This window comes from Rhea americana, unplaced genomic scaffold, assembly GCF_003343005.1.
Source record: "Rhea americana isolate MKP2758 unplaced genomic scaffold, rheAme1 scaffold_93, whole genome shotgun sequence".
Classification (NCBI taxonomy): Eukaryota; Metazoa; Chordata; class Aves; order Rheiformes; family Rheidae; genus Rhea; species Rhea americana.
The window spans coordinates 816,972-831,737 of NW_028187122.1; the positions used below are offsets into that span (position 1 = coordinate 816,972).

At 40.7% G+C, this 14,766-nt stretch overlaps 1 protein-coding gene across 6 annotated transcripts in view; it reads right to left on the reverse strand.

The window, feature by feature from the left end:
- MARCHF8 (membrane associated ring-CH-type finger 8) overlaps positions 1-14,766 on the reverse strand; it is a 102,700-nt gene that overhangs the window by 3,741 nt on the left and 84,193 nt on the right. For 4 of the 6 annotated variants that reach the window (XM_085324774.1, XM_085324773.1, XM_085324778.1 and 1 more), the window contains 5 exons: positions 9,872-9,951; positions 8,725-9,570; positions 6,601-6,781; positions 3,438-3,585; positions 1-1,216 (listed from right to left, as the gene is read on the reverse strand). The exon at positions 1-1,216 is cut by the window's left edge and continues 3,741 nt beyond it. In XM_085324774.1, coding sequence (XP_085180900.1) covers positions 912-1,216; positions 3,438-3,585; positions 6,601-6,781; positions 8,725-9,570; positions 9,872-9,951 — 1,560 coding nt within the window. In that variant the 3' untranslated portion in view covers positions 1-911. Of the gene's footprint in view, positions 1,217-1,333; positions 1,408-3,437; positions 3,586-6,600; positions 6,782-8,724; positions 9,571-9,871; positions 9,952-14,766 lie in introns of those variants that run through there. The other 2 variants (XM_085324776.1, XM_085324777.1) reach the window with 2 other exon arrangements.

Here is a 14,766-nt window from a genome sequence, read left to right on the forward strand (position 1 = left end):
AAAAAAAAAAAAAAAAAAAAAAGGCAAAACCAGTCCCCACAACAGAGCACTGAAACCATTATGCATTGAAAACAGACACTGTACACATCCACTACTCTCCATATACAAGTCACAAGTGCAATATCCTTTGAAAGAATTGCTCCTTAAAGTAAACTCAAAGAGGCAGAATTGTTAGTGTTATGCTTAGTAAGATAATGCGGGCATGTGTTGGAAATAACTTGTTGAAATTTTTTTAATTTTTTTTTTATATATATAAGGCAAGAGGTTTATGTACCAGTAGAATTGATGGGGTAAAGAATGAAGAAATGTTTTGAAAATGACACATTCTTTCAAGTTTCACTTTCAATGGACATACATATTACAAATTAAAGGTTTTAAAAAGTGCTATATGCTTTGTAAGTCTCACCACAATATGTAAAGCATAATTTTACATCTGCTGCCTAAGACAAAATGTTAGTGGCAGTGTTAGCAGTAGGTTAGATTCTAGTCTCTCATTTCCCTCCACGTCTGGGGCAACCTCCTTTGTTGTGCTAAAGAAAAAACAAAAACAAAAACAAAAGACAACACATATTCTAGATTCATTTTGAGTCACCTTCTAAAGTAACAGAGTCCGTAGAGTTGATGACAGTTCGCTAGTGGCTTGCTTGATACCAAAACCAAGACTCATTCTATCTGGTATCTTGTGGCTCTTTGATCAGTCAGTCCAACAGACAAAATGTTGAGAAGTATGCAACCATGATAACATACTGACAGATACGCCAAGGGGATTTAAAAAAATTCCAACAAAACACAAATGTAAAAAAATTCATCTGACAGCTGTTAGCTGATTTTAAAAAGGTAGAGAAGTTTTCAGTAAACAATGATATTTTAAATCCTCAAGGACATACAGAAACACCCCTTTCACCCAGCAATCAGACGTGAAGGATTTCTGCAGCACAGTCTTCTGGCTCTGTGTAATGTGAAGAGTTTGTATCTGAATGGTGAACCCCAAGCATTTCTTTACTTTCAAAGTTTGGCTCCATTAGTGCAGGTTTTTCAAAAATATTCTTTTTGCTAGTTTCTGGACAGTTTTGTACATATATTACTCGGTTATAAGCTTTAAGTCTCTTCCATAGCTGTACGTACACTTTGCATTGTACATACATGAACAGAAGTCCGCCAGTGAAACCAATAGCCACAACCACCAACTTAGTCCAAAATGGCCACTCTAGAATCCCTAGAAGAAAAAAACAAAAAGGGAAAAAAGAGAAAAGACCAGGTAAATATTGGCTGCAGTACACTGGAGCTCTCAGAAAAAAACAAACAAACAAACAAAAAAAAAAAACACCTTTTAAGGAAATGGTCACAGAGTTCAGGCCATGCAAACTGTTCTTACTTTGCCATTTTTCTTGTTTCATTCTTTTGCCCCTTTAAGTCAAATGCATGCAGGTTTCTATGCCTGTTCATATACCACATCTGTTCTTACTTGCCAGAGAAACAAAACAATTGTTTCCCTGTGTCTATGCCCTTGTGCAGAACAACTGCAAGCAGAGTAAAGACAACAGCCAGTAATAAGTTTGGGTTCCCTTACATCTGTTTTTAAAATAAAATTTGATTAGATTATGAAAGGGATTTTATGATATGGGTTCCTCTTGACAGCAGGAGACTCAACTCACTGACCTAAGAAGTCTGTTCCACTCAGTGATCACATAGTACATGGAGTTGCAGACTTTAAAGTCAAAGGGGCCATTGTTAAGCTTGGTGGTAACATGTTCTTTATGTCAGAGAACTTTATTTGCCTCAGATCCAATAACTTGTAGTTGAACTACAGCATCTCTTCTGATGTGAAAACTGCAAGTGTTGGAGTCTTTGAAGCATTCTGGCAAGCTTACCCTCTGTATTAAAAATAAGCATCAATACTTTTGTCTAAATTTATCTAGCTTGAACTTTTAGCCATTGGCTCTTGCTACATCTCTATTAGCTACATTTAAAACAGAGATTATTCATTTTATAACTTTTCTGTTTATGTAGGTGTGTAGTCTCTCTCCTCTTGAAAGGCAGGAATGTTGTGGGGTGAATACGAAACCATGCTGAAGCACTTACTTTCAAGGGTCCCAGAGAATCATCGGCAGTGTAACAAAATTATGGCTTCCCAAGTCCTCAAAGTTATTACTGAGATACATGCCACTTGGTCTTTTGGAAATGCTTGGTAGCACAGGAGGAATGAAAATGCTTCCAAAAGACAAAGGGAATTGTATGGCTGATGAATGACGACTGATGAAATCCTACCAATGATTAATACCATAGAACTGCTGGTTCACATGTCAGCATACCTGATCCCATCTGTAAGCAGCTGTAGCACATGTTTGCCCCTGTGTGGACATGAGCATATACACACGCACTCCCTATACCCCTAGATTGCTGGCATACTCCCCATTTAGATTCCAAACGAACGGAGCAAAGACAGCATGGTAACTAGCACCAAATACTCACACCATCACTGCTCATGTTCTTCTAAAATATTTACTGACTAAAATAACCTGGAGGCTATAAATATTTGTAAGCATATGCTCTTTGTTATCATACGGCAACCTTGCATTGAAGGGCCGACAATTTTCACAGTTTGCCTCAAAACAGTTTTAATGGCTCCCAGCCTTGGTTATTGTACCCTGTCCCTCCCCATCACCGTGGTCAGGGACAGCTCAGCTGCCTGTGAGAGTTCTGCAACAGCTGCACAAGTGCAGCATGGCACACCAAGAAAAGCAGATGTCAGTCTAGTAAGTTCACTGCTGGCATATTAAAGAAAATGAGTTGCTGTCCAAGCAGTTATCACATCCCAGCAGTGGGGTAGCAGCCAGTGCATGAATTCCACTGTAAGTCACCTCAGTGCATGAACTGGAGTCTTAAGCATCAACTTGAATTTCTTCTGCTTTATGCATCAACACTTATCAACACAAAATTTCTCCCATTTAATGTCTTACAGAAAATTTGTGCTAACTCATCTCAAACATAACTGAATAGAAAGAAAATCTTGTTCATTTACCTCAAAGATTTGGATTCAAGTGCCTCTTTTATTTTTTTTTAATTGTTCTGGTTTTGCCCACCTAAGGGCACTCAAAGCAGCAAACAAATCCTCACATCCTTATGCACTCAGAAACTGTTCCAATTTTAAACTAAATTAGCTAAGCCAGGGCAATTCTGTGTCTGGCTACAGTGGATTAGCTCTCCTATCTGTGCACTTCAGGTGCAAACTAAAATGACAAGAAATAGACGTAAGAGCACCCACAAAAAAAATTGCACTAATCTAACAAAATCATTTTAGAATTGTGCTTTTAGATCAACCCAACCTCAGGCTAAGCAAAAACATTACCTGCACCCCTCTTGATGGGTGTCCTCTCTGCATTTAGGATAAATAAGTAGTCCAAGAGAAAGAGTGGGAAGACAGTCAAGCAACATACCAGTAGTCTGTCCCTGCTTTATCTCCTCAGCAGTCCTGTCTATCAGGACATACAGCGACCACACAACACAGGTGATGGCAATGATATGGAATGTCACAGAGCACATGATCTTCCTCCTCTCACTGGCTGTCATCTGCAGCTTCTCCCACTGGCAAGAAATCCAGAAGTAGAGCAAGAAATTAGATGTTTGTTCTGGTTATTTTATTCTGGTTACTATTGTATATCCATACAAAAAGACAACGCTGGTAAGAACACAAAACAGGCAGGTGACTGGTTTCCCTTTAACGCAGACTCTAAAAGACGCACAATGTAATTGCTCTGATGGCAGCATGTGTCTGATGGCTGGTGGCTCACCCTGCTGCGACGGCAGCTCTCCTGGAGCAGGAGAAGCACTTTGGGGCTCGGGTCTCACCTCTGGCCTCAGCACAGTGTCATCACACCCCACGTACCCTTGCAGCCTCGCTCCAGCCTAGGAAATCATAACACTAAGCCTTGTAGAGCCCAAACAAGGCTGTTCCTTAGTGCATTTGTCACTGAACACTGGGTACCCACAATCAGAGTCAAGCATTTCAAATGGCAGAAGTACACCCTTTCTCAGACAGGCATTCAATAAAACATGCTACAGTAAAGGTCACACATGATTCCATTCGCATGTGTGTAAGACATCTCACACTGAGTCCTGTTAGAGGCCCTTGGTGCACAGTCAAGCCTGTTTAACTCTCAGTAATGTACATTTTTACCTCTGGAGGTTTCACATTCAATCTTCACATATATTTAACACCATTTACAGCAGTGATACTCTTGTTTTATTTTCAGTGTTTCAAAGGTACTAAAACACAGAACCACATATACCCTAAGAATAGGCAGCAGAATGGAGAGGGCAGTTTTTGTAAGTGAGAGGATGCAGCAAATTAAATCCCTAGATTTACATCTATCAATAACGTTTATATAGCCCCAACAAAAATCACAGAAGTAGGTCACTGTCTTTTAGGAAGGATACAAGGAAACCAGACAATCATAACAGATACTTATACTTTCCAAGCAATTGCAAAGAAACAGTCTTTATTTCTGATCAGAAGCTCTGGAAGCTTTTTAAGGTGATTTCTCTATGTATATGATGAAAGAGCTTTGGTGGGAGGGTTACACATCGCTCAGTATGTCTGGCTGGAATATAGAGTCAAGATGAGCCTTTCTCACACTTTCACAAAGTACACAGTGGGGCACATAAGATTCTTATCCACATCCGTGTGTGTCTAGAGAGGTGCATTTGATGCCTCCTGGAACAATTTGGAGAAAAGAAGAGGTCTTCAAAAAGGAGACAGAACATGGAAAAGAGTGAGGATGACCTTTGTGGTATGACTGAGATCACCCATCGTGTTGAATTATTTCACTGCTACAACTACAAGATGGCTGGCTTAACCACAGAACAGAGACACTGTGAGCCTTGCTGCCTTGCCAACAGGGGATCTCTTTGGCCAGTCTAAGCCAGATCTCTAGACCTGCAGGCAACCAAATTTCATCATGGCATGAGAACTGAGAACTTCCAGCAATGATATGCTGGACTCATGTTGTGCTAGAAAACTATACTCTTTCAACCTGCTTCAAAAAGGATAGATCAAAACATTTCCTTTGGATTTGTGTTCTAAATAGAGAAGTGATTTTACATCTAAACCAAAATGTTTACTTTCCACAGAAAGTATTTTATTCATTTATTTAGTCAAAATCCAAGTGTGACAGTTCTATTTGTGAATGCTCTTACAACACCACAAGGACTCATATTTAGATTAATTTGTATTTCTCTTCTGCTCCTCAGCTTCATCTCTTTTGCTAAACTGTATCTCCCAGATGAATTGCTGGCATCACAGACACCAAACCAGGCCTCATTTCTTCAAGTGATATGACCGCACAGCTAAAGAGAAGACATTCTGCAACCTACACAGTAGCTCGAAGAGGAAACCGGAATCGTCAGGTCCCTGCTGTACAATTCTGATGATGCAGCAACCAGCATTTCCCAATCAAAATAGTCAGTATTTCTGTTTGTTTTTTATTTTCCTTTTTAAGTGTTACTAAAAAGAATTCAGCAGAAATTCAGGTTTAGTGCTTTCTTTTGTTTTTGAAATTTAGAAAGGAAGCATCCTTCTGTTGTGTCCCCTCATCTTTACTTGAATTGTAGCACTGTTTGTTCCTCAGTCTATTCCTCTAGTATCTTAAGTGTTTGAATGCTTTCCAGACTATTAAATATGCTATGCTGCAATACAGCCTGAAGATTCTGGGGGACTCTAACTCCATTTCCACTCTACAGAGAAGCACAAGCGCTATTATTTGTCCTATCCTGTTCGTAACTCCAGACTATTTTGTCCTGACTGACAAGATTCTGCAAAGAATGAGTTAAAGATACAATGCCACCTTTTCTTCTGGCATCAGCTGAGCCTCTGGAAAACTCCTTAGATGTATTAGGAGTTAAATTTCTTTTCCTTCTGTTTATAGTTTTGTCTCTGTCTTCTGACATCTGGTCTCTTTCCCACACATGACCCGTTCAGAAATAACTAATGATGTTGCGTGACTCAGTTCTGAAAGTGCCCACTAGCTTTCTTTCACAGGGACCATATATTCAGAAAATGCAATCCACCCGCTCCAGGCAGAGTGAGCACTTTCTATATTTTAATGCCTTATGGCTGGGTTGTGCAAAGGGTTGTCTCTGTGGACACAGCCTATGACAGTTAACGTTGTAGCTCAGAGCTACAACAACAACAAAAAAAAAATAAAAAACAAAACCAAAAAACCTAACAACAAAAAACATGGATAACCGCAAAGCATGAGCTCCCTGCAATCAGAGAAAAAGGACTGGGATTCATTTCTGGCTTGAGCAGTGCAACAGCATTCCCACCTTGAATTCTGGAAGCGGAATTATCAGTACAAAGGCTGAGAGCAGGAGAACTCTTATTTAATTCTCAGAGCTGGATTCAGTATGTTGAATTTGAGAGGCTGAAGGTTAAACAGTTTCTTTTTAAGCACATACAAAACCGACCAGACTTAACAAAGAGCTGCAGAAACATGATAAATAATTGTGGGTTCCATGGGACCATGGATAAGGACAGCCTATTTCAGAGGAGAGCTATGTTTTAACAAAGCAGTTCCTTTGGGAACTTCTCTATGTGCCTACCTTCCGCAAAGGCTTCAGTTTTGTCTCCATGATGAACTCATACTTGCAAAGTTCACAGCATCGCGTATCTGAGCTCTTGATCCATTGCTGCAGGCAAGCTTGGTGCACAAAATGAAGACTTCCCGTGCAGTGACAGGGGGTAATCAAAGGGCTCTCATCATCTCCTTCACAGTGACATATCCTGAATCAGAAACAAAGCTGCTCATTAGGAGCACAGGAAGCAAAAAGGATGTGGAAAAGGCATGTAATATCTGTGATCGCACATAACGTTGTCCACTGAGGATCCTTTGACATACACATCAAAGGAATGTATTCCACAAAAGGAGCTAAAACTAAGAACCCCCTTGCCATGCATGCACAGACACACACCAAATAATTGAGCACAGACACTGCCAACTAGACAGCTTCTTTCTAACAGATGAGGCGGACACAGAGCCTGACAAAAACTCAGTATCCAAAAGAAAAAACAGGGTAAGAAATGACAGCTCATCTACTAGAACAATAGTACTTCACTGAGAAGAGAATTTGAACAAATCAGACAGCACTTCCCAATACAAAACATGCAGAGATATGTACAGCTACTTGTGGATTACAGTTTAAAATGTAAGATAGAAACAGAATTCCCAAACCTACTGTGAAATAGCACACCCTAGAATCATGAAGAGTTAATTTAGTCCGGATTTTTCACAAGCAAAGTGATTTTTTCTAGTGCCAATTGCGAAGAGACAGACCCACACTGCAAAGCTAGAGCACTGAATCTCTCCAGAATACCCCTATTCTGAATGGAATAATTGTTTTGCTCTCCAATTCTCTCTATTCAAGAACTGCCAAGGAAGCATTAATTCTGTGAAATTCCCCATTTCCCTCACTGCCTGAGTAGACAGTGAGGACACCTGATATATAGTGTTACTACCAGGTAGTGCTATTTCCAGCTTCAATTTATATACACTTGGTTTGCATCAAACATACCTAAGTCCTTCTAACCATGTGGAAGAGGGAACCATAGAGATCATGAATAGGAAGGAGCTTGGGGAACGAATATAAGTTACTAGGCATGTGTGAAGTATATCCTGGCATGCTGCCATCTCTGTCAATTACACAAATCCCTTACTGATGTATAGCATCTTGTTTCTTGTGGCCTTGCTGATAACTGGTAAGTGGAAATGAAGGAGTGGGTGGATTACAAGAGCATCTCATCAACGACAAGCCAATAAGAAACAAGATTCTGCTGGAACAGGGGGGAAACCAAGTAATACTGGCAGGTAGTAACAAAGTCAGCTTCGGATAGTGGTGGCAGAGAAAAAAAGATTAAGATAGAAAAATACTAGGTACAGCAGTGAGATAATTCCTCCTGTACTTGGTGTCTCTAGCTCCTCAGTCACATTTTGGAGCCCAGATGGGGCAGATTTGCCAAAAACTCACCCTGAGGACAGGCCAGAGCTGCCTGTTCCTACCATTTCTGGACATGATTAATCTTCTGTGACTGGAAGGAGGACACGCATCCTTTTTGGACCTCATGGACACCACACAGGCCAATCACTAACACTCAACACTTAAATCCCCCTTTCAACTAATGCATCCAGAAAGAGCTTTGTGAACAAAACAGATGCAACCTGGGAGAAAAGGGTTAAAAATCAAAACTATATTGGCCAGATCTCAGAAGCAGCACTCAGTCTGTTTTCCTCCTCACTCCCCACCCCTCAATCCAAGTCAGTAACTACCCTCAATGACTGTCAAGAAAGCACATTGCCCACTAAAAGCTAAGAAAAGTTCATCTTGGTCTTTAATATGTGTAGTCGATTCTCTCATTATACTCCCAGTTTGGGCACTGGTAAGAGAAAAATACAACCTCAGAACCCAAAACCTGAAACAAATTGCAACAGAATCTGACTCCAAAGCAAATTCTTTTGCTTAGTGGACTTGTTAAGTGCATCAGAGGGGTGCAAGAAAGAGGAGGGGGAAGGCTGCACACTTCAAACTGCACATATTAAAGCAAGGTGAAAGGGTTAAAAAAAAAAGAAAAAAAGAAAGAGAGAAGGAAAGAGCACGACGGGCAGAGAAAGCAGAATGGTCACTACCACACACGGGAAAGCTCAAAGGTAGGTGGTTCTCCAATAAACCAACCTGCAGGTATCCCCCGATGTAGACACAGGGGAGAGAGGGGGGAATTTTTCTGAGAGGGGGGAAGGACAATCAAGGTCACTGTCCTTCTCAACTGAACAGAGTGGCGCCCGCTGCTCTTTTGTTTTCAGTTTCACTGAGGTGCTGTCCTCAAAGACGTCATCATCTCCCATATCATCAGAGCAGAAGTCTGTGCTTTCCACCAGCATACTGGAGGATTTCTCAGCTTGAAAGTGACTGGAATAGCTCTCCAGTTCGAGGAACTTATGCAGGCTGCTGGCGCTGGAAGTGTGGGAGAAGGAAAAAAGGTAGCGCAGCAGTTTTTTGCTTCTTGAGGTGTCATGGTTGACCTTGTCCTCCAGCAAGGGGATACGTACAGTGCTGTGGTTCTCTGCTCCTCCTGATGCATTCGAGTAGTTGGAAAGGGAAGGGATGTAGGAATGTTTAGAACTGCTAAAAGAAAGAGGCCTGAGATTCAGCGATTTCCTTTCTTTAAGATGAAATTTGTTAATCCTTAAGCACTGCTCTTGAGTTGGAGTCAATTTGCCTTCTGAGCATGTTCGCTCCACATAGTCAAAGCACTCACTGGTGCTCTGTGCCTTCTGGTCCACGTCATTGAGGGATTTGGAGAATTTCAGAGTGCAGGTGGGCTTTATATTCTTGGTAGAACTGAGTGTCTGGACCCAATCCTGCCCACGAGAGTTTCTCTTTGCTGCATGTAATGTGTCCTGACAGATTACTGTCACAGTGAACCCTTGTGTCAGAGAGCTCTGGCAGTGAGGATTTTTCAAGACAACAGCAGACTGCACTGGACTGTGATGACAACATTCAGAAAACACTGCACTGGAACTGCATGCAGAATAGTGGAATAAAAGCACAGAAAGTAAAAAACAATTACGTAAGAGAACACATAATTAAAAGTGAAGAAATGAGAGTTATGGCTAGTGTGGAAATGGCAAACATAGCAGGCCAAACAGTGAGTGGGGTTCAATGAAGCAGTGTTAGACAGCAATCAAGTCAACAAACAGGACATTTCCAATCACAACCCCACATTGCTTACTTCCCAGTACACATGCTTTTTCAGTTTTGTTTTTTCTTAATTTAAACCTTGCACAAGCCTCATCACAGCCATGGAAACAATACACTTTACCTGCAGATGTCCTGATTGGATGGTGTAACAGAAGTCCGAGAGAAACTATGAGGAGCAGAGATAGAGGTTGGACTTCCAGCCTGCAATGAAATGAAAAAAAAAGAAGAAAAAAAAATCAAGTCACAGGTGGAAAGAGTTTGGGTTTGGTATATGTTACAGTTGCCAACTTCAGGGTTAAACACAGCATATAGAGCTAGCTATCACACCACATCTGATGCTCAAGGTTTAGTTGCATGAAAGGGAGGCTTTATTGCTATGTGCTAGAAAGGGAGGTCACACTACCTCATCCTTGGAAAAGCAGTAATCAGAATACAAACATTTTTCCCCAAGGTCAAATACAGCCATCTCTGGAGCGGAACCTGCCAGCTGTCAAATATTGCACAGAACAATAGCTCAGGAAATGAGAAATGGTACAGTAATTAGAATAATTAGATGGAGGTGTGTGTATGGACTAGTTGGAATTTAGCTACCGCATAATAGCTAATCTCTCCATTTACAATGATGACAAGAGATTAGAGGCTTGTTTTTTCTTGACACAGAACCTTCAGTAATTCAGCAACTCAGACACTGTTTGGGACTTATTTTCAGTACTAGCATATGCACATGAGCACCATCTGCTAAATCAGACCATTCTCTGAAGTACTCTTTGTACTTTGAGGCCTTTCATCTTGCTCTTATTCTGACAGAGTCTTCCACCTACTTACAGAAAAGGTGTGGCAGCAAACACATTTACAAGACTTGACAAAACCACAGCAAGTTAAATAGCTGAAGAATTCAGAATTCAGCTGAACTCACTCAACCCTCTCCCCTCTCCCCCCCCCCAAAAAAAAACAAAAAAAAAACCTAAGCTTTTGGCATATTTAACCAAATGGACGAATCTCTAAATTCAGTATGGTAAAAACAACCTCGCTTCAGTTGTCTGCATCAGTTGGAAGTAGACTGCCTATTATTAAAGGCCTTTTCTGCCACTAGATTCTGTGGATCATTCATGGAAACTCCTCAACTCTTCCTAAAGGTTTTGGTGAGAAGGAGACCTGTATGATGACATCTTTAGACACAGAGAATCCTTAGACCTGGCTCTCTCATATGCCACAGATGTTGGATAAGCTGTGCAGTTCACCCACAAAACAGCTCCTATTTCAAAATTCAAGCAAAGGTTTATAGCTCTTTTGATCTGCAAAGCAAAGCTTGAAAACCACAAATGAACAGTGCAGTCTGTGCAGCAATGTAATTATTGACACCTTGCTATAGCTAGCACAGACCCAGACCCATGCGAGTCCACAAAGCCAGCCCAAGAGGCTACCTTGGGTCACAAAAGCAGTGTTGCCACAGAAGTACACTGTGCCCAGCCCTGTGCCTCAGCGGGAGGCTGCAGAGCTAGCTCTGTCATTACGGTTTTGAGGATCTCTGTTCACAGTGCATGCACATACAATATCTAACTCAGGTCTAATTGATTTCATATTTAATCCATCAAAAGCCTCTATGGTATATTTTAACAAGATTGTTGCAGGCTTTAGCAAACTGCTAGCAAAAGCAAGGTCCTTTGCCACACAACATACTTTTTGTGAGAGAATATGGATATACTGGATGAATGCTACTTTACAAATAAAAGTACAACCATCTTCAGTGTTACATGACTCATCTGTCAAGGTTCTGTTTCCGTAGCCAACAGCACTGAAGAGAACAACGTTCCTGGCCTCACATCTGGATGACTCAGGTCCCCCAAGACTGAAGAACCAGGTATCCATTTACAGCTGGGTCTGCAAGAGTTGAGAGCGAGACCCAAACACACCTCTGGATCTGCAGCAAGACCTTAAACTGTTTCCAATCCTACCCAGCTAGGTATAAGACAAAAAAAAGAGAATAACTTTAGACCAGAAAGCAAACCAAACAATGTTATCTCTATGACAAAAGAAATAAAACACTTGAAAATCAGTTACTAGCTTTATCCTAGAAACCATGGTTCTTACATTTTACCCACCTGCACATGCTAGTCATAAAGGATGCTGACCATACAGTGAGGTAAATTCAACTATCACTGGTAAATTTTCTATTTTATTCTCAAGTCTCTCCTGAAAGTAGGTACAATCCTGACTTTAAATTCTATCTCTCAAAAAGAGTTTGTATAGCGATTATTTTTTCTTTTTAAAGAAAGACAAGTTAGTGAAAGAGCTGACATATGGAAACGCTTTAATTATGTAAATGAAGATTAATAAGACTTAAGTAATGAATTATTTAAAAAGACATATTTAGCAATCTTCTAAAAACAAAATATTGAACCAGTAAAACAGAATGTTTTATTCTACCATGGAAACAGAGCCATATACTGTTACAGCTGAAGTCACAAATCAACTAATGAATCTGTCTCAGGTTTTCTGTTACATGCACAGCACAGAAGGTAGCCTGCTTATAAAGAATCTACGCTTTAGAAATGAAAAAAGAAAACATTACATATGATGTGACAATCTAATAGCAGATGACTAGATTCAGTAATCCAAAACTTCTCTTCCAAACCCATAGTATTGGTTTCTTAATTCAACTGCCTGCTACTAAGAGGTACTGTCATAGACATGATGCTTGGGAAATCAAAAGCCTACGACAGGTAGGAGAATGTGAAATTACATTTGCATTTTAAGAGCACTATTCTGTTTCTTTCTTACACCAAACTGCAACCATGCACTGTGAATTTGCCCACTACTCTACTACCAATTATTCTCATTCGCCAGTGAGAGACAAGAAGAATAGTTAGTATTAGAAACTAGAAATGAAAGCTAGTCCCATACAACAAAGAATACAATATAAACACTGTCAGAATTCATGTAAAGCTCAACAGATAGTAAATAGAAGTGAGAAGTACAGTCATTATTCCAAATGGTACCACTGTCAAACATCAGTCTCTAGATGCCAGCATTGCTTAGGACAGCTTGCAAAACAATATCTAAAGCACATTTCCTGCTCCTCCTTCAGTATCTTCCTGCTTCTCTACAGGAGGTCTTCTTTTGCTCCAAACTTTACACATAATGCAAATGCAATCAAAAAAATGAACATAGTCCTAAAGACACCACACCCAGAAATACAGCACAAAGTGGAACAGCAAAAGTTTGAAGAAGCTCTATGCTCGCCGCACCTCAGTTTGAGCTGAGGGAAGCTGTGGCTACCATTGAAAGATACAGTTCAATTTTTCTCCTGTCTCGTTCCTTCCCCTGTCCCTTGCTTTGTGCTCCTGAAAGTGTTTACACAGTTGCATTGCAAAACAGATTAGGATACTGAGATGAGTTAAAAGTAACCATTTTTTTCCATGTCTGTTTAATGTCTAGCTTCAGCTGATGGTAGAGCATCAGTTGGTTACAGCAATGAGGCTGTAACCCTCTATCAGTAAGGCACAACTCACTAACAGGAGAAGAGTATGGTAAAATGCAATGCTCAGAACCCGAGAAGGCAAGTTTTGCCGTTCCTAGAAAGAACAGGCAGAGGTGCTCGCAGAGAGCACTGGCCAGTCAACACAGCTCAGCTGCATTTGCTGACTCATGGCACAGCCTCTATAGGGCAGAGAGGCGCAGCAGCAGAGAGGAAGCACTGGCAGCCTGGCCTAGAACAGGGCAAAGAAGAGGTGGCAAAATGGACAAATGTAGCAGAAGTGGAACCAGCAAACATGGAGCACGACCCGATCTCTCATGCAGGACACAGCTCTACAGAGGCTGGGAAGATGAGCTCTCAAAGCCTTCACTAAACTGTAGCGGCACACACCATTCTTAAAGCCCCTAGAAGTCAGTCTCCTAAGTACCACCATTAGTTAAATGGGTTACTTACAATGAGGACAGCAGTAGGTTTAAAGCACTCATTATATGAAGTTTCTGCCATTATGGAACAGGTATCCTAAATTTTAACAAACTCAAATTCTACTCTTCTAAACTCAACAATCATATTGAATGCCTGTGGACTTCCATGTCCTTGCTCTGAGTGAGTATCATCCCCAACAACAAGCCTTGGAAACTCCATGCTAGCAAGCTGCCCTGTACAGCCACATGGGTTGCCTAAAATAGCTCATAATAAAGGTCAATAGTCAGTTAATTGTGTATATCGACATTCTAATCTAATGCAATTCAGTGAGGTCACAGCGTGGTCCTCTACTCCAGCATTTAGATAATCGCAGTGTTTCTGAAGGTAGCAATCCCTGGAATCCTACAGCTCTCTCTAGACTTGCTATAAGGAAGAAAGCTGCTGCAGCTGGTAGTTCTCATCCTCTCTCTGCTCCATTAAAAGTGTGATCTGTTGGTGAAAGAAGTCAGTCTTTTCTAATTAAAAAAAATACCTGCTTGTGACAACATGCTGCCCATCAAAAAAAAAAAAAAAGTTCCCTAAGAAAACAGAGTCATCTTTGCAGTGAACAGTCACAAATGTCAATGGCTTGGGTATATTCCAAAACAACCTGCTCATCTGAGAAGGCACTTCTGTATATAGTTCCTGTCATTCCTCTTTCGGCTGCACTTCACTACTAGCAATTATATCTCATTTTAAAGAACAGGGTCTGTCACATTTCTAACAACCTTACTAAATTACTCACTGAAGGCACTGAAGGTAGGAAGTTAAAAACAGCTCAGCTCCAGAAGAATTCCTTCATTGATTAAAAGTCTGATGAGAAGAAAGCAAAGAGGTTTTCTTCAAACCTGCGAAGTTTGTCCTTTGTAGGTGCCATATGACTACAATCAACACTGTTGCCCTTTTATTTGTGCTACAAAAACATCTAGAAGTCTCAACTATGGACCTGGGAATTAGCATGCTAAGCATTATACGTGTTTAACAATAGAGCATCTCTCTCCTTTGGGTTTATAACTGATGATAAGGCAGATGAAGAGTCGCAGAAAAAAAGCACAGTTCTAAACTTTTTACTTAGA